This window comes from Heterodontus francisci, chromosome 5, assembly GCF_036365525.1.
Source record: "Heterodontus francisci isolate sHetFra1 chromosome 5, sHetFra1.hap1, whole genome shotgun sequence".
Classification (NCBI taxonomy): Eukaryota; Metazoa; Chordata; class Chondrichthyes; order Heterodontiformes; family Heterodontidae; genus Heterodontus; species Heterodontus francisci.
In genome coordinates, this window is record NC_090375.1 from 103768191 (window position 1) to 103786978 (window position 18788).

General features: G+C 44.4%; 1 protein-coding gene across 1 annotated transcript in view; it reads left to right on the top strand.

The window, feature by feature from the left end:
• Window positions 1-16686, top strand: part of LOC137370268 (uncharacterized) — a 70265-nt gene extending 53579 nt beyond the window's left edge. The window contains exons 9-12 of the mRNA XM_068032648.1: window positions 15820-16111; window positions 16209-16287; window positions 16418-16486; window positions 16640-16686. Coding sequence (XP_067888749.1) covers window positions 15820-16111; window positions 16209-16287; window positions 16418-16486; window positions 16640-16686 — 487 coding nt within the window. The remainder of the gene's footprint in view (window positions 1-15819; window positions 16112-16208; window positions 16288-16417; window positions 16487-16639) is intronic.
• Window positions 16687-18788: the final 2102 nt, after the last annotated feature.

Below are 18788 nucleotides of genomic sequence, written 5' to 3' on the forward strand. Positions count from 1 at the left end.
AAATCCTGGAACTCCCTTCCTAACAGCACTTTTGATGTACCTACACCCCAAGGACCTCAGCCGTTCAAGAAGGCAGCTCACCACCACCTTCTCAAGGGCAATAGGGAAGGCAATAAATGCTGGCCTATCCAGCGACACCCACATCCCATGAACAAACAAATAGAAAAAAAGTTCCTCAACCTTGGAACCATTCTCATGAATCTTTTCTGTACTCTCTCCAATGCCCTCACACCTTTCCTAAAGTGTGGCATCCAGAACTGGACGCAATACTCCAGATGATACCAAACTAGTGTTTTATACAAGTTCAACATAACCTCTTTGCTCTTGTACCCTATGCCCCTATTAATAAAGCCAAGGATACTGTATGCTATTAACCACACTCTCAACCTGTCTTGCCACCTTCAATGAGTTATGCACATATACCCCAGGTACCTCTGCTCCTGCACCTCTTTTAGAGTTGTACCCTTTATGTTACATAGTCTCTCCATGTTATTCCTACCAAAATGAATCACGTCACATTTTTCCACCTTGAACTTCATCTGCCACTTGTCCGCCCATGCCACCAACTTGTCTATGTCCTTTTGAAGTTCTACACTATCCTCCTCACAATTCACAATTGTTCAAAGTTTCGTATCATCTGCAAATTTTGAAATTGTGCCCTGTACACCAAGGTCTAGGTGCAGTCTCTTTGTGTCCTCCTCACAGCTTGCATTCCCACCTTGCTTTGTATCGTCAGCAAACTTAGATTCATTACTCTGTCTTTTCACAGAATCACAGAATTATATGTCAGGAAGATTAAGGGTCCCAACACTAATCCCTGGGGAACTCCACTACAAACCTTCCTCCTGCCCAAGAACATCGAGAAACCACTGCTCAATGTTTCCTGTCACTCAGTCAATTTCGTATCCTTATTGCCCCCGTCCCTTTAATTCCATGAGCTATAATTTTTCTCACAAGTCTCTTGACTGGCACTGTATCAAATGCCTACCTCATTAATAGAGACTGTAATTAGCTGAGGATGCAACACTGATCCTTGTGGCACTCCACTAGTTACAGTCTGCCAGCTTGAAATGTCCTACTCTTTGTTTCCTATCTGTTAACCTATCCTCTATCCTTGCTAATGTATTACCCCAACTGCATGAGACCTTATCTTGTGTATTAACCTTTTGTGTGGCACTTTATCAAATGCCTTTCGAAAATCCAAGTATACTACATCTACTGGTTCCCCTTTATCTATCTTACTAGTTACATCCTCAAAATACTGTAATAAATTTGTCAAACATGATTTCCCTTTGGCTTAACCATCTTGACTTTGTCTGATCATACTATGATTTTCTAAGTGCATTGTTAAGACTTCCTTAATAATCAGTTCCAGTATTTTCCCATTGACTGATGTCAGGCTAAGTGGCCTATAGTTGCCTGTTTTCTCTTTCCCTCCTTTCTTGAATAGCGGTGTTACATTTGCTAACTTCCAATTTACTGGGACCATTGTAGAATCTAGGAAATTTTGGAAAATCATAACTAGCACATCCAAGATCTCTGCAGTCTCCTCTTTTAGAACCCTAAAATGTAGGCCATCAGGTCCTGAGGATTTGTCAGAATTTAGTCTGTTGAGTTTCTCCAGTACTTTTTCTCTCTTGATATTAATTAACCTTAATTTCCTCACACTTATTAGCCCCTAGATCAGCCTGTATTTCTGGTATCTAATTTGTGTCTTCTACTGTGAGGACAGACACAAAATATTTGTTCAATGTCTCTGTCATTTCCTCATTTCACATTATAATTTCTTCTTACTCTGCCTCTAAGGGACCAATGTTTACTTTAGCTACTCTCCTCCTTTTCATATAATTGTAAAAGGCTCTTAGAATCATTTTTTTATATTCCTGGCTAGTTTACTTTCATTCTATTTTTTCCCTTTTTATCAACTTTTCGGTGGCCCTTTGCTGGTTTCTAAAACATTCTCAATCCTCAGGCTTACCACTATTCTTTGCAACATTATAAGCCTCTTCTTTTAATCTTATACTATCCCTAAATTCTTGAGTAAGCCACGGACGGATCTTTCTTGCTCAATTTTTTAAAAATAGAATATACTTTTCGTGAACATTTTGAATTGTTTCTTTAAATGTGTCCTACTGTTTATTTACTGCCATACCTTTTATTCTATTTACACAATCATTCTTAACCAGCTCTACACTCATAACTAAGTAATTGGCTTTGATTAGGTTTACGATTCATGTTTAGGACTGGAGTATGTCAATTTCAAACTTAATATGGAATTCAATTGTATTATGATCACTTTTTTCTAGTGGATCTTATGTGACTATTAATTAAACCTGCACAATACTAGATCTAAAATAGCTTTATCCCTAGATGGTTCCAGGAAATTATCACAAAAGCAGTCTATAAACTCATCTTCCAGACAATCTTTGTCAATTTGATTGGCCCAGTCTATGTGAAAATTAAAGTCCCCCACAGTTATTACATTGCCTTTGTTACAAGTTCCAATAATTTCTTGCTTTATGCTCTGTCCATCGGTATAACTATCGGTACGGGGCCTTTAAACTGCTCCCACTAGTGTTTTCTGATCCTTGCTGTTCCTAGACTCCACCCATACTGATTCTATTTCCTGATCTTCTAAGCCAAGATCCTTTCTCACTACCGTCCTTATGCTATCATTTATTATCAGGACTTCGCTTCTTCCTCTTCCATTCTGTCTGTCTTTTCTAAATGTTGTATACCCTGGAATATTTATTTCCCAACCTTGGTCACCTTATAACTATGTCTCTGTAATGGTGATTAGATCTATGCCATTTACCTCTATTTGTGCCACTAGTTCATCTATCTTTTTGCAGATGCTTCATGCATTCTTACTTTTTTTAACTATTATTCTTTGCATGGACTTTATTCACTAATGCACTATTACCTTAAACTCTCTGTTCCTTCTTGTCCCACTCTGCTTGTCTTTACCCACATAACTACACTGTTCTGTTGTCCAGACTTTTCTCTTTGGATTTCTAAATCTTTCTTCACCTGAACCCTCCCCCACTTTGCTAGTTTAAAGCCTCATTCACTACCTTAGTTATGTGATTCGCCAGGACACTGATCCCAGCTCCAAGCACTTTCATGTTCATATTCATGCTGAGCTCCAGGCAATAGTAGTATCCTCAACAGGCAGTTGTCCTCAGGGGAGGGGGAAAGCAAAAGCCACCATTGCTGCAAGCTGCCATTTCGTTTCTGTAACAATGTGGCTCATTGAAATGTCTAACGGTGGTGCTTCTTCAGGCCATCAAACCCGCAGATTTAAAGGCTTTTTAGTTGAAGTGTTGCAGTCTGTAATCCAGGAACGGAGGACCCAATTTTTAAGCCCTAAACGAAGGAGAAACACAAAGGGCATGATCCAAGTCTAGAGAAGATATAGGCTTTGGTACTGAGAGTTATATCACCCCCAGTATGGAATGCCTTCTGAAGCCTGGTTTCTATTCCACATGATGGCAGGCAAAGTCAAGAAAGTACCACTTTAATCTCCCAAAGCTCTTCGTACAAATCACCAATCACCTTAGAACCTCCTGCCACTGTAGTATCTATAGAAGCCTAGGACTGAAAAGAACACAAGAGCAAGCACCAAGAGGAGTTACAGTAGCTTTACATAGTAAGTAGCTTGGCAGATTTGTTGTCAGTGAAATGTTTTTGTCATTGATGGGATAAGTGCAGAATGATTTGGAGCATGATAGGAGAATGCCTGTACAAAAGAATCACAGAATGATCAAATGGAAACCATTGAAGTTGTGTTCCATGTCAGTGAGCAACTTATTTAAGTTTGTTGACAAAGGAAAACTGAAGGGAGGGATAATGTGGCATTGGCCTCAGATATGAATCAGCTCAAGGTCACCTTTACAAGCTGTGCCAAACCTGAGTAGGAGTTGGCACAGCTTAGTTATTGCTTTGTGACGGAAGGGCAGTCTTCTCAAGCATTGTCAGAGGTCACCCACATTTGCAAATGGGAGGCATTGCTACAGTAGGTAAGGACTGGATGCCACCTATTTTTCCTGTTCAGCTTGACATCCCTACGGTGGGTTTCCTAATTCTCTTCTTCCTCCTCAAATTAGGGGAAGGGAACAGGGGAGCACTAGAGAATAGATCATTGGTTATCAAAGCCCAGTTTGCAATATTAAATTTATCAAGCATGGAAATTAAGAGACTTTTATTTTAGAAACTTAAGTAATACAGTGGAGATACCTCCTTCAAGTTTTTTGAGGTCCCTTCTGGCCTTCAATAATGGAACCCATCATAAGCAGGCCCACAGTGTCTCTTCCTTGAAGTGTTTTCAACTGCCAGAGGCCACAGTGCTGTTGGAGAGGGGAATATGGCCCTGCCCCCCCAAACCCCAGCCAACTATCATTATTTACATTAAAAAAGAACATGAGGTGGGGAGAGGGTACATTAGCTGTCCACCCCCAGTTGGTAAATATTTGGAACAGAGATCTGGTGTTGGGCCTCAACCCCATCATTTCCCTCTATTGACTGTCCCGGCTACACCAAAAAACAGGCAGCCAAATGGAGGAAAATACAACACTAAGGCTTCTGGCGATCATAACAGAGCTAAAATAAAAGCAAAATGCTGCAGATGCTGGAAACATGAAATAAAAACAGAAAGTGCTGGAAATACTCAGCAGGTCTGGCAGCATCTGGGGAGACAGAAACAGAGTTAGTGGGCTGGATGTTACCTTAGGCGGACAGGAATTCGCCACCGATGTAAAAGTCGGTGGCGAACACGCTTCCGCCTAGCCTGGGGATCCGTCCCGTATTTTACGGCTCCCCGGGCTTTAATTGTCCCAAGGTGGGACTTCCACCCACAAGGGAGGAGATCCCGCCTTAGGGAGCTGCCGGCCAATCAGTGGGCCGGCAGCTCTTAGTCCTAGCAGCTCCACTGGGAGCGATGGCCACTGCAGGGACTGCAGCCCAACCAACGCCATGGAGCCTAGAGATGAAGTAAGTTGGGCTTGCCTCATGGGGGGGATTGGTCCTTCCGTGGTGAGGCTGGAGTTGTCATTTGGGGGGAGGGGGGATGCGTCTTGGGTCCTGGGGGTGGATTAGGAGGCGGGGGCAGCCCTCAATCGAACACCCTGTGCCCGACTGCTATGAGCCGTTTACCCCCCGCCTGACAGCCGTAAAGTCAACCGGAGGCGGAAACGGGGCGAGCAGGCCTCCCGGAATCTCCTGCTCAATTTTATGGGGCGAAATAAAATTCAGCCCAATCTTTCAGGTCTGTCACACAGACTTGAAATGTTAATTCTGTTTCTCTCTCCACAGATGCTGCCAGACCTACAGAGTATTTCCAGCAATTTCTTTTTTTAGCTGATAACAGAGCCTTGTGCATGTCCACAATAAGACTTGAGACCCGCTTTCAACATAGGTATATCTCTATTAGTGTTAGAAAAGAATCTGCAATTATATAGCATTTCTTCCCAAAGCACTTTACAGGCAATTGTCATGCAGGACCCCACCTGCCAAGAATGAAGCACATTACTTTCGCCACATGGACATCAAACCTCAAATTGTTGCTGGGAAGAAAAGAAGGCATATTACAACAAATTGCCAGGCACCTAGCCGGAAAGACATGTTTGCAACTTGCAGAAAATGTTGGAACAAAGGAACCAGTCCCTGCTCCCAATACACAGAAGACGTGGTCAGACCAGTTTAGTCACATGAGTAACTGGTTGTTACAGAGTTTTGAACTGAGAGTTTTAAATTGGCCACAGAGAATATGAAGGGAGAAAGCTCCTGGCTCCCGGATTGAGAACATCTCTGTCCTGTCCGCTCCCATCTCTCTCTCACCAGCTTTGGAATCCATTGAAGACACATGAACCCCAAGAGGGAAAAGTCTCCTACAGTGAACAAGGTTTATGAAGAACACTGGGCCCCAATGAAAAGCAAGAATTACCTACAAGCAAGAACTACCTACAAAAGGACTCTATAGTGAGCTCGAAGCACAGTAACAAGAAACTCTTCAGATATTGCCTCAAAACTCTCCACTTTATTTTTCTTCTGCTTTTTCCTGTGCCTATCTGCATGTGTCTCATGTATGCATGCTTGGGTGGGCACTTCTTGTATCTGTAGGCATTAACCGAATTAGAGTTTAAGTTTAAGTTTTATTAAATTACACTTTTCTTCTTTAAACTAAGAAAGTCTGTTTGTGCTTATTTCTTTGCCTTATAATTGGAAAACGGTGAACAAGGATGCACCGTGGGAGTTAAAAACACAGTGTGTTTAAAATTAAACCCTTTTATAGTAAGACGAGGTGAAGGCTAAAAGGGACCCCTAGACACCTGTCTCACCTGGTTGGAACAGAAATTTGGGTGCTAGCATCAGGGATTTTACCCACAGACAAATGAGAGAAATTGGAAGAGGGAAGCCAAATTGTTCCCAATCAAAAAATCAAAAAAGAGCAAGGTTCATACAGGTTTTCTTGTGGTTGTGTGTGATTGAATACTAACATGTCTGCAACTGAAGCTAGTAGCTCTCCAAGCTAGGGTGAAGTAACTTGGGATAAGTTAAAAGCACTATCTATGGAGCAAAATGGCTGTACAGTGGGATCACTGTACATGGCAAGGCTTGGAGGTCTGAACTCCTGAGGCCAGTTGCAAACCATTTTTCCCTTGAATCTGAAGAAGCAGAAGCAGTTTTAGAAGTAGACCCAGACAGGGTACGGTTAGCAAAGATACAATTGGAACAGAAGAAACTTGAATTAGGGGAAAGAGGAAGGGTGAGACAGGAAAAAGACAGAGAGAGCTTTCCAGAAGGAATGTGAAGAAAATGAAAGGCAGGAGAGAGAGAGAGAAAGAATGTTCCAGAAAGAATGCGAAGAAAGAGAGTTGAAGTGGCTTGAGTTAACAAGGGAGGAACAGAATAACCCCAGTGAAAGCATGGCCAATATGGAGGAGCATAATTCAGGGCTGGGTACAAAATTGTTAAAACTCGCTCATCTTAATCCCAAAATTCAATGAGAGAGACATGGAAGCATTTTTGTGTCTTCTGAGAAACTGGCAAGGCAGCTAAAATGGCCAGCTGAGACCTGGTCTCTTTTACTACAGAGAAGTCTAACTGGAAAAGCCCATGAGGTTTATTCCTGGTTGCCAGATGAGAGTTCATCAAATTATGAACTGACCAAAAATGCTATCCTCGGGGCATATGAATTAGTCCCCGAAGTCTATCACTAAAAGTTTACAACCCTCAAAAAGCAAGCTAATCAAACTTATCTGGAGTTTGTAAGAAGTAAGCAGCTGGCTTTTGACCAGTGGCTGAGGGATTCTTAAAATACAGCTCAGCTATGAGAATCTCAGGGAAGTAATTCTGTTAGAGGAATTTAAAAACTCTCTCTCACTCTCAATAAAGACCCACGTAGAGGAGCAGCGGGTTCAGAGAGCCCGGCAAGCGGCCGTTCTGGCTGATGAGTTTGCTTTAATTTATAAGTCGGTTTCGCAGGGGAGAACCTTTCCCGATCAGTCCCACAAATCCGAAAAGGACAAAGGTTGGGAAGGTGATATCTGCCCAGGCAGTCCTGGGAGAGAAAGGAAAGCAGGAGACACGGGGGCCCTCCTCCAGCCAAAAGGGAAGGTGCTGTGAGCAAGAGTAAGACCGGGAGACCTGTGTGCTTCCATTGTAATAAAGCAGGGCATTTAAAAGCTGACTGCTGGAAACTAAAGGGAAAACTGGTAGGGTTAATCAGGGCAAACCCGCTCAGTGAAGATGGGACCCTGATGGAAAGCACAGCAGAACAAGCTGTGGCTTTAACTGCAGTAAGATTGCAACCCAGAAAGCTTCCATGGCCATTGCAGGAAAATTTATTAGGATTCCAGAAAGTTATCAGGGTTTTGCGTTTGAAGGGATTGTAACTCCATACCCCTCGAGTGGGCCAAACAAGCCCATAGTGATTCTCAGGGACACAGGGGCCACTTGATCCCTTTTACTGGGAAAAGGCCTGACCTTTCCTCCAGAGAGTGCAGTGAATACCAAAATGGTGGTGAATGGTATTGGAGGACAGTGTATTCCTGTACCTGTAAACCGGGTGCGCCTGGAGTGCGACCTAGTTTCAGGACTGGTGACCGTAGGGATTGTCCCTAGTTTGCCTGTGGGTAGGGTTGACCTGCTCCTAGGTAATGACCTGGCGGGGATGAAGGTGGTAGCTTCCTCAGTAGTGAAAGAAAGACCGCAGAGAGACAGGGCAGTGGCAGGAGACGGTTCTCTGCAGTTTCCCTGAATGTGTAGTGGATCAGGCCATGATCAAACCAGCTACCCCAGAGGGGACTGCATTGGCACCGCAGGCAGATGACCATGAGCTCTGCCTGTCTGAGACTTTCTTTGGAAAGTTAGGAGACCCAGGGAATGAATTAAATAGATTTTCCCTAGCTGAGGCGCAGCGAGCCAACCCAATATTGCAAAAGTTAGCACAGGCTGTCCAGCCTGAAAGTGAAGCAGAGGGAGTCCCTAATTGCTACTATTTAAAGAATGGGATACTGATGAGGAAATGGAGTTCCTCCCGCAGACCAGAGGGCCAGGATTGGACAGTAGTTCACCAGTTAGTGGTGCCGCAGAGATACCGGGGAGAAATATTAAGAAGTGCCCACAAGACTACAGTGGCTGTACATGCCGGTGTACGAAAGACAAGTGCCTGCAAAAGGCAGCAGTTTGACTGGCCAAAACACCATAAAGATGTGGTGGAGTACTGCAAGAGTTGCCACATGTGCCAGGTTGAGGAGAAACTCCAACCTACAGTGAAACCTGCAACCCTAAGTCCTGTACCAGTGTTAGGAGGACCCTCTGGTGCACTGTAAGGGACCCCTGCCGAGAGCAAAAGGGGACAGGCAAGCACATGGCTGGCAAAAGTTTCGAAAGAGAAGGGGAAAAAGTGATCAAGAGAGCAGGTTAAAGGAAGTCCAGGAGGAATCCTAGATGAAAACCATTACTGTCCAGTCAGACAACCCCAAACAATTTGAAAAGTTAGACCCCACATCCTCCTACGTAAATGCAGACTCTAGAAGCACCCCACCAAAGTTGCTAACAGCATTTACAGGAACCTGCAGAGACAAAGAGAGACCTCTAGGGGGGGCAGAGAAACCGTAAGGATGATGCCTCACCTAGTTGAAGTGCCACAGGAGAGTGCAGTCAAGTCTGCACAAGTATCTACAGGCAGGGATGTCCCAGAGACCAAAGGGGAGATTAACAAAGAGTCCTCCCGAACAGTCAGAGAAAAAGGGAACCACCCATCCTCTGAAGTCAAAAGCTTTTGGATGATTCAACAAAGCATTGAAAGAGAGTTCAGGATAGACCCGGCCACTACTAACTGTCCTAAAAAAAAAATTATGTCAGCAGGAACCAAGACCCTAGGCAATCATGGCAATGGGCAAACTGAAGAAAAGCTTCCCTAAAGAACCAAATGGTTACTGGGATGCCAAAAGGGGAAATTAAGGCAGCACTGGCACCCAGAAAAGGCAACTTTAATAAGCTTTAGGATTCATGAATGAATGGAAATGAATGAGAGAAATGCATGGTTTTCTGTATCTTAGAACAAAGAACAGTACAGCACAGGAACAGGCCATTCAGCCCTCCAAGCCTGCGCCGATTTTTATGCCTGCCTAAACACCTTCTGCGCTTCTGGGGCCCATATCCCTCTATTCCCTCCCTATTCATGTATTTGTCAAGATGTCTCTTAAACGTCGCTATCGTATCTGCTTCCATCACCTCCCCTGGCAGCAAGTTCCAGGCACTCACCACCCTCTGTGTAAAGAACTTGCCTCGCACATCCCCTCTAAACTTTGCCCCTCTCACCTTAAACCTATGTCCCCGAGTAACTGACTCTTCCTCCCTGGGAAAAAGCTTCTGACTATCCACTCTGTCCATGCCGTTCATAACTTTGTAAACCTCTATCATGTCGCCCCTCCACCTCCGTCGTTCCAGTGAAAACAATCCAAGTTTTTCCAACCTCTCCTCATAGCTAATGCCCTCCAGACCAGGCAACATCCTGGTAAACTTCCTCTGTACCCTCTCCAAAGCCTCCACGTCCTTCTGGTAGTGTGGCAACCAGAATTGCACGCAATATTCTAAGTGTGGCCTAACTAAGGTTCTGTACAGCTGCAACATGACTTGCCAATTTTTATATTCTGTGCCCCGACCGATGATGGCAAGCATGCCGTATGCCTTCTTGACTGTCTTATCCACCTGCGTTGCCACTTTCAGTGACCTGTGGACCTGTACGCCCAGATCTCTCTGCCTGTCAATACTCCTAAGGGTTCTGCCATTTACTGTATACCTCCCACCTGCATTAGACCTTCCAAAATGCATTACCTCACATTTGTCCGGATTAAACTCCATCTGCCATTTCTCCGCCCAATTCTCCAACCGATCTATATCCTGCTGTATCCTCTGACAATCCTCATCATTATCCGTAACTCCACCAACCTTTGTGTCGTCCGCAAACTTACTAATCAGACCAGCTACGTTTTCCTCCAAACCATTTATATATACTACAAACAGCAAAGGTCCCAGCACTGATCCCTGCGGAACACCACTAGTCACATCCCTCCATTCAGAAAAACACCCATCCACTGATACCCTCTGTCTTCTATGACCGAGCCAGTTCTCTATCCATCTTGCCAGCTCACCTCTGATCCCATGTGACTTCACCTTTTGCACCAGTCTGCCATGCGGGACCTTGTCAAAGGCTTTACTAAAGTCCATATAGATAACACCCACTGCCCTTCCTTCATCAATCATCTTTGCCACTTCCTCAAAAAACTCAATCAAATTAGTAAGACACGACCTCCCCTTCACAAAACCATGCTGTCTCTCGCTAATAAGTTCGTTTGTTTCCAAATGGGAGTAAATCCTGTCCTGAATAATCCTCTCTAATAGTTTCCGGACCACTGACGTAAGGCTCACCGGCCTATAATTTCCTGGATTATCCTTGCCACCCTTCTTAAGCAAATGCACAACATTGGCTATTCTCCAGTCCTCTGGGACCTCACCTGTCGCCAATGAGGATGCAAAGATTTCTGTCAAGGCCCCAGCAATTTCTTCCCTTGCCTCCCTCAGTATTCTAGGGTAGATCCCATCAGGCCCTGGGGACCTATCTACCTTAATGCTTTGCAAGACACCCAACACTTCCTCCTTTTTGATACTGAGATGACTGAGACTGTCTGCATTCTCTTCCCTCGGCTCATCATCCGCCAAATCCTTCTCTTTGGTGAATACTGATGCAAAGTGCTCATTTAGCATCTTGCCCATTTCCTCTGGCTCCACACATAGATTCCCTTCTCTGTCCTTGAGTGGGCCAACCCTTTCCCTGGTTACCCTCTTGCTCTTTATATATGTACAAAAAGCCTTGGTATTTTCCTTAATCCTGTTTGCCAATGACTTTTCATGACCCCTTTTAGCCCTCCTAACTCCTTGCTTAAGTTCCTTCCTACTGTCTTTATATTCCTCAAGTGCTTCATCTGTTCCTCGCCTTCCAGGCCTTATGAACGCTTCCTTTTTCTTTTTAACTAGGCTCACAATATCCCGTGTTATCCAAGCTTCCCGAATCTTGCCAAACTTGTCTTTCTTCCTCACAGGAACATGCTGGTCCTGGATTCTAATCAGCTGACGTTTGAAAGACTCCCACATGTCAGATGTTGATTTACCCTCAAACAGCCGCCCCCAATCTAAATTCTTCAGTTCCTGCCTAATATTGTTATAATTAGCCTTCCCCCAATTTAGCACCTTCACCCGAGGACTACTCTTATCCTTATCCACAAGTACCTTAAAGCTTATGGAATTATGGTCGCTGCTCCCGAAATGCTCCCCCACTGAAACTTCGACCACCTGGCCGGGCTCATTCCCCAATACCAGGTCCAGAATGGCCCCATCCCTAGTTGGACTATCTACATATTGTTTCAAGAAGCCCTCCTGGATGCTCCTCACAAATTCTGCCCCATCCAAGCCCCTAGCACTAAGTGAGTCCCAGTCAATATAGGGGAAGTTAAAATCACCCAACACCACAACCCTGTTACCTTTACATCTTTTCAAAATCTGTCTACATATCTGCTCCTCTATCTCCCGCTGGCTGTTGGGAGGCCTTAGTAAACCCCCAACATTGTGACTGCATCCTTCCTATTCCTGAGCTCCACCCATATTGCCTCGCTGCATGACCCCTCTGAGGTGTCCTCCTGCAGTACAGCTGTGATATTCTCCTTAACCAGTAATGCAACTCCCCCACCCCTTTTACATCCCCCTCTATCCTGCCTGAAGCTTCTAAAGCCTGGAACATTTAGCTGCCAATCCTGCCCTTCCTTCAACCAAGTCTCTGTAATCGCAACAACATCATATTTCCAAGTACTAATCCAAGCTCTTAGTTCATCTGCCTTACCTGTTATACTTCTCGCATTGAAACAAATGTACTTCAGACCACCAGTCCCGCTGTGCTCAGCAACATATCCCTGCCTGCTCTTCCTCTTAGTCCTCCTGACCTTATTTACTATGTCCTCCTCATTTATTTCACTAGCTGTCCTACTGCTCTGGTTCCCACCCCCCTGCCACACTAGTTTAAACCCTCCCAAGTGACGCTAGCAAACCTTGCAGCCAGGATATTAGTGCCCCTCCAGTTTAGATGCAACCCGTCGTTCTTGTACAGGTCCCATCTGTCCTTGAAGAGAGCCCAATGGTCCAGATATCTGAAACCCTCCCTTCTACACTAGTTGCTCAGCCACGTGTTTAGCTGCACTATCTTCCTATTTTTAGCCTCACTGGCACGTGGAACAGGGAGTAATCCAGAGATTACAACCCCAGAGGTCCTGTTTTTTAACTTTCTACCTAACTCCCTAAACTCCCCCTGCAAGACCTCGTCACTCTTCCTGCCTATGTCGTTGGTACCGATGTGTACCACAACCTCTGGCTGTTCACCCTCCCCCTTCAGAATGCCCCCTGTCCGTTCAGAGACATCCTTGACCCTGGCACCAGGGAGGCAACATACCATCCTGGAGTCTCTTTCACGTCCACAGAAGCGCCTATCTGTGCCCCTGACTATAGAGTCCCCTTTAACTATTGCGCTTCTGTGCTTTGTCCCTCCCTGCTGAACAACAGTGCCATCCCCCCCAACAGTATCCAAAACGGTATACTTGTTAGAGAGAGGGATAGCCACAGGGGATTCCTGCACTGACTGCCTGCCCCTTCTAGCGGTCACCCATCTATCTGCCTGCACCTTGGGTGTAACCACTTCTCTAAAACTCCTGTCTTTGATGCTTTCTGCCACTTGCATGCTCCAAAGTGCATCCAGTTGCCGCTCCAACCGATCCACGCGGTCTGTGAGGAGCTGCAACTGGGTACACTTCCTGCAGTTGTAGTCCTCCGGAACGCTGGAAGCTTCATGGACCTCCCACATCTCACAGGTGAAGCACTTCACCCCACTAATTAGTTTTTTTTAATTCATTCATGGGATGTGGGCATCGCTGGCCAGGCCAGCATTTATTACCCATGCCTAATTGCCCGAACTGAGTGGCTTGCTAGGCCATTTCAGAGGGCATGTAAGAGTCAACCACATTGCTGTGGGTCTGGAGTCACGTGTAGGCCAGACCAGGTAAGGATAGCAGATTTCATTCCCTAAAGGACATGAGTGAACCAGATGGGTTTTTACAACAATCAACAATGGTTTCATGGCCATCATTAGACTAGCTTTTTAATTCCAGATTTATTAATTGAATTCAAATCCCACCTACTGCTGTGGTGGGATTTGAACCCATGTCCCCAGAGCAATACCCTGGGTCTCTAGGTTATTAGTCCAGTTACTTGTCTGGGTTACTAGTCCAGTGACAATACCACTACACTACACCACTATACCACTGCACCACCGCCTTCCCCTTAATTTTAATTAATATAAAATAAATAAATACTTATTAAATCCTTACTAAATTATGATACACTTAACTATATGGTCCCTAGTGCTAGATTTCTACAATAAATACTAAATGCTAACTAAATACAGTAATCTCCTCCCTCTGGTTTAGTTACTCTACTTATTAATTAGTTAATTAGTGTTTTAATCATTTTTTATCAGTTTTATTTTCAAATTCGGTACAGATTCCCTACCAGCCAATCAGGTCACAGCTTTCCTGTGACATCACCTTTTCTGTTTTTGTTTCCCATCCGAGGTAACTTACCAGTCTGGAACTCTGCCCTCCGAGTCTGCTCCGAAAATCCCCGAGGTAAGTTTTTTATACTTACCGCTCTGGAACTCCGTCCTCCGAGTCTGCTCCGAGAATCCCTGAGGTAAGTTTTTTATACTTACCGCTCTGGAACTCCGCCTTCTGAGTCTGCTCCGAGAATCCCCGAGGTAAGTTTTTTATACTTACTGCTCTGGAACTCTGCCCTCCGAGTCTGCTCCGAGAATCCCCGAGGTAAGTTTTTTATACTTACCTTACTTACCTTAGATCTTATATTTCTCTCAAACCTGTTCATGAAATGTGCCTTTTTTTTCAAATCGCATTTCATTCCCCTGGGTGTGGAGGTGTCATGCGGGCTCCCGCCTGCCAAGAATGAGGCACATTAATTTTTCCATATGTACATTAAACCTCAAATTGTTGCTGGGAAGAAAAAAGGGCCTATTATAAGGAATTGCCAGACCCCTGCAAAGACATGTTTGCATACTCGCAGACAATGCTGGAACAAAGGAGCCAGTCCCTGCTCCCAATACACAGAAGATATGGTCAGACCAGTTTCATCACATGACTAACTGGCTGTTGCAGAGTTTTGAACTGAGAGTTTTAAATTGGCCACAGAGAATTTGAAGGGAGAAAGCTCCTGGCTCCTGGCTTGAGAACATCTCTCTCCTGTCTGCTCCCATCTCTATCTCTCACCAGCTTTGGAATCCACTGAAGGCACATGAACCCCAAGAGGGAAAAGTCTCCTACAGTGAACAAGGTTTAAGAAGAATATTGGGCCCTAATGAAAAGCAAAAATTACCTACAAGCAAGAACTACCTACAAAAGGACTCTTTAGTGAGCTCGAAGCACAGTAACAAGAAGCTCTTCATATATTGCCTCAAACCTCTCCACTTTATTTTTCTTCTGCTCTTTTCTGTCTCTATCTGCATGTGTGTATCGTGTATGCATGCTAGCGTGGGCGCATCGTGTATCTGTAAGTGTTAACCGAATTAGAGTTTTAGTTTAAGTTTAATAACTTTCACTTTTCTTCTTTAAACCTCAGAAAGCCTGTTTGTGCTCATTTCTTTACCTTATAATTGGAAAGTGGTGAATAACGATTTACGAAGGGGGAGCTCAAAACACGGTGTGTTTAAAATTAACATATTGTTTGTCTTTGCTCCATGACTTTCTGGTCAGCTAATCTTTGGCCTTATCCAATCTATACCTTCTCCTTTGTTATCTCTTGCCCCACCCCCGCTTTACTTGCTTATAACATTTGACATTTCTAATATTTGCCAGTTCCGAAGAAGGGTCACTGACCCGAAACATTAACTCTGCTTCTCTCTCCACAGATGCTGCCAGACCTGCTGAGTATTTCCAGCATTTCTTGTTTTTATTTCAGATTTCCAGCATCCGCAGTATTTTGCCTTTATTTTAGTGTTTAAAATTAAATCTTGTTACAGTAAGACCAGTTGAAGGCTGAAAGGGTCCCCTAGACACCTTTCTCACCTGGTCATAACACAATGAACTACTTTTGAAGTTTAATCACTGTTGTTTTGTAGACAAACACAACAGACAATCTGCACTGTTTCCTTTCAAGCTTAATTTAATTTAATTTTCACTTAATTTAATTGTCGATTGTGTTTTCTAGGCAAATTGCTATTCGCTCCAAAAAGCCTCCCATTATGAAGAAAGTTCCATTGTCTGGCATGCTTAACACTGAATACAGAAGACCACATTCAGTGCTCTCAGTTAAGGATTCAAGTAGCACCGGGGTCTCAAAACAAATCACTGAATACTTGGTCAAAGTCTATACTGGAGATCATTTTGGAGACAGTACAAATGCCAATGTTTATATTGTCTTATTTGGTGATATGGCATATTCAAACAGGATTCTTTTAACAGAAACGCTTGATCATAAGATTCCATTTGGAAAAGGACAGGTAAGGAAACACCCCAATTGGTCAGAGAAGTAAAATATACTGTTTCTACTTTGTACTGTTTAACTTCCTGTTCTGTATTCCTCTGATAATTTCTTAGGTTGATACATTCAAAATTGAAACAGATCTACTGGGGAGCCTGTATAAAATTGAAATTGGTCACGATGGGGGAAAACCTGGTGAGCAGAGCATTGAAAAAAACTTGTCCCCATTTGGTGTGCATTACCTGTGGGAGCCATTACATTTGTAGTACGGTTGATGATATTTATTTGCTTGTTAAAGTATCTAAACATAAATATTTCTTTACAGGAAGTGGATGGTTTCTTGAAAAGATTGAGATAACTAATCCAGTAACTGATGAAGACCATGTCTTTCCATGTAACAGGTGCATTAATATTATACACGCCTAGATTGCTTTACTTTTGGTTACTATTGCACTTTTTAAAAGACTATATTTAAGCAGTTTGCTTCTTATTATTAATCCATTTCAAATTCTTTCTATTTATTTTTATTTTATTTATTTCATGCTAGTGTGCTTTAATGAGAAATTACAAGCCATCACACTTAATAATTCTTGACTACTGTGAAAGATGAATTTGTTTTTAACAAACAGAAAATTAGGCACATCAGTCTTTTAGGTTTGTTCACGAGATGAGGGCTGGGATTTTATGAGTCCTGTAGCATTCTCAACGGCGGGACTGGAGGATGGCATAACATCCGCTTCCGCCATTTTTCCCGTATCCCACGCAATTCTATATTTAAATGAACAGTGCGATGACGGGCATGGGAGACAAATGGGATCATGCGGCAGGGACAGCCTTTCATTGGTGGAACCCGTCGTCACTGAGGGAGCATGTGCCAGCCAGGTCCCCTGACAATTGGAGGACTGCTGAGGACCAGGCCCCTGCTAAGCCCCACACTCATGATGATCCTCTGTTTGTTGCTACGCGAATTCTGCTGACTGTACAGCAAAGCCATGTGGAAAATATGTTGGAGATGCCTGAGGTCATGTGGGCTTTGCGTGTGCCATGGAGGAGTCTGTCATGCACCAGGCATATGAGCATATGGCTTCCTAAGTCGAGAGTTTGTCGAGCTCTGTAGCGAGTCTGGTTGAGCACTTGAGCCATATGCGATCTGACCTGCGCTCCATCGCTGTTGCTTGAGCTCCATGCAGCAGACTCTAAGCTGGAGGGGGACGAGGAACCTGCACCTCCCTCCAGATGCTCCTTCCCTCAGGGAGACAGGCAGATGCCATCGTGCACATAGATAGAGGAGCAGCACGTGCCAACTGCCCTAGGGCCCTCCTTTCAGGACACCCCCAGGGTAAGTGGTGTCTCGTCCTGCTGCCCTCCGACATTGACTCCCTTACCTCCAGCAGGCAAGCACACAGGGATTACTCAATCACGATTGCTGCATACCCCCAGTAGGATGGAGCCAACAAGGCCCCATTCCTCCAGAGGATGCCCGCCACAGTCATCCACCGCAATGAGGCAGAACACTGAGCAGACTGCTTCCACCTCAGCTGCTAATATTAGGGTTGCCCCTGTAGGAAACATAAGAAAAAACAGTTTTGAGCATGAAGGTGGCATGGGTGCTGTAAGTATTGTGCAGATTTTGCTGAATTTGCAAAATGTGGCATATTTATTTAGTTTAATATTTGACACATTTGTAAGGGTCACCTCTTTGATACACCTATGGGTCGCATACTGTGATATGCCACATATGTCATCCGTTGGTCCCTGGAAAGCACCGCTCACCAAAAAATTGAATACAACAGGCACCTTGAGGGCAACTGGTATGGGATTCCCACTAAACCCAAGCGGTTGCAGGTCATGCTGCAGGACCCTACAAATTTCTGTGACCATTTCACGTGACATCCTTAGGCGTCTCTTGCATTGCCTCTATGACATTTAAAGGTGATTTGTCCTTGTCCTGAGGATGCGATGACATGCCAACGCCCATCTTCGATAATGCCATTCCTGGTTGTTATCATTCGCAGCATCCTCACCTTCTTGTTCTGCCTATTGCTGGCATTCAGGCATCATGTGTTAAAGGAAAAGAGTCATTCTTAGTCGCTCCCTCTGCTCTTGTTCTGGTGGTATTGGACAATTGACACTCATGTCGCTGCAGCTTTGCAAATAGTGAAATGAGCAGAACGTTCAAATTCAGCCTCTATTGCCAGTCAGCTGAATCATCAAAGCAATGTGCAGTTCTCTTTTCTGTACCTTAAAATTGCAGCCAGGTTGAGTACCCACTCACCATCATTTGTCACCTCCCACTCGCCTTGCAATCCTTCAGTGGCCAGAAGGTTTTCATTATTGTTCGAGAAAATGGTGCGTGTACAATTTAAGGCAAGTCTCCCCACTTTCCATACGCCTCCTGTTACCTTCCAGCCTGCACCCATCACCCTTGACCCACCGAACTTTAACCTTCACCCTTCCCTCCATTACCACTGAACCTCCCCCATTATCTTGGACAGTGTCACAATCAATATTTTCATGCAATTCCTCCCCCCATTCCTACTCCTGTTACCATCAAAATGCCACTCTGACCCTTGATCCTGCTGAAATCAAACTGAATATTACTGCCAAGTCCTGGTCCCCTCCCCATGATGCTGTAAAGTACCCAACCCTAAGTCTCGACCTTTCTCCCTGCAGAATCCATTTGTCCCCATTGACTG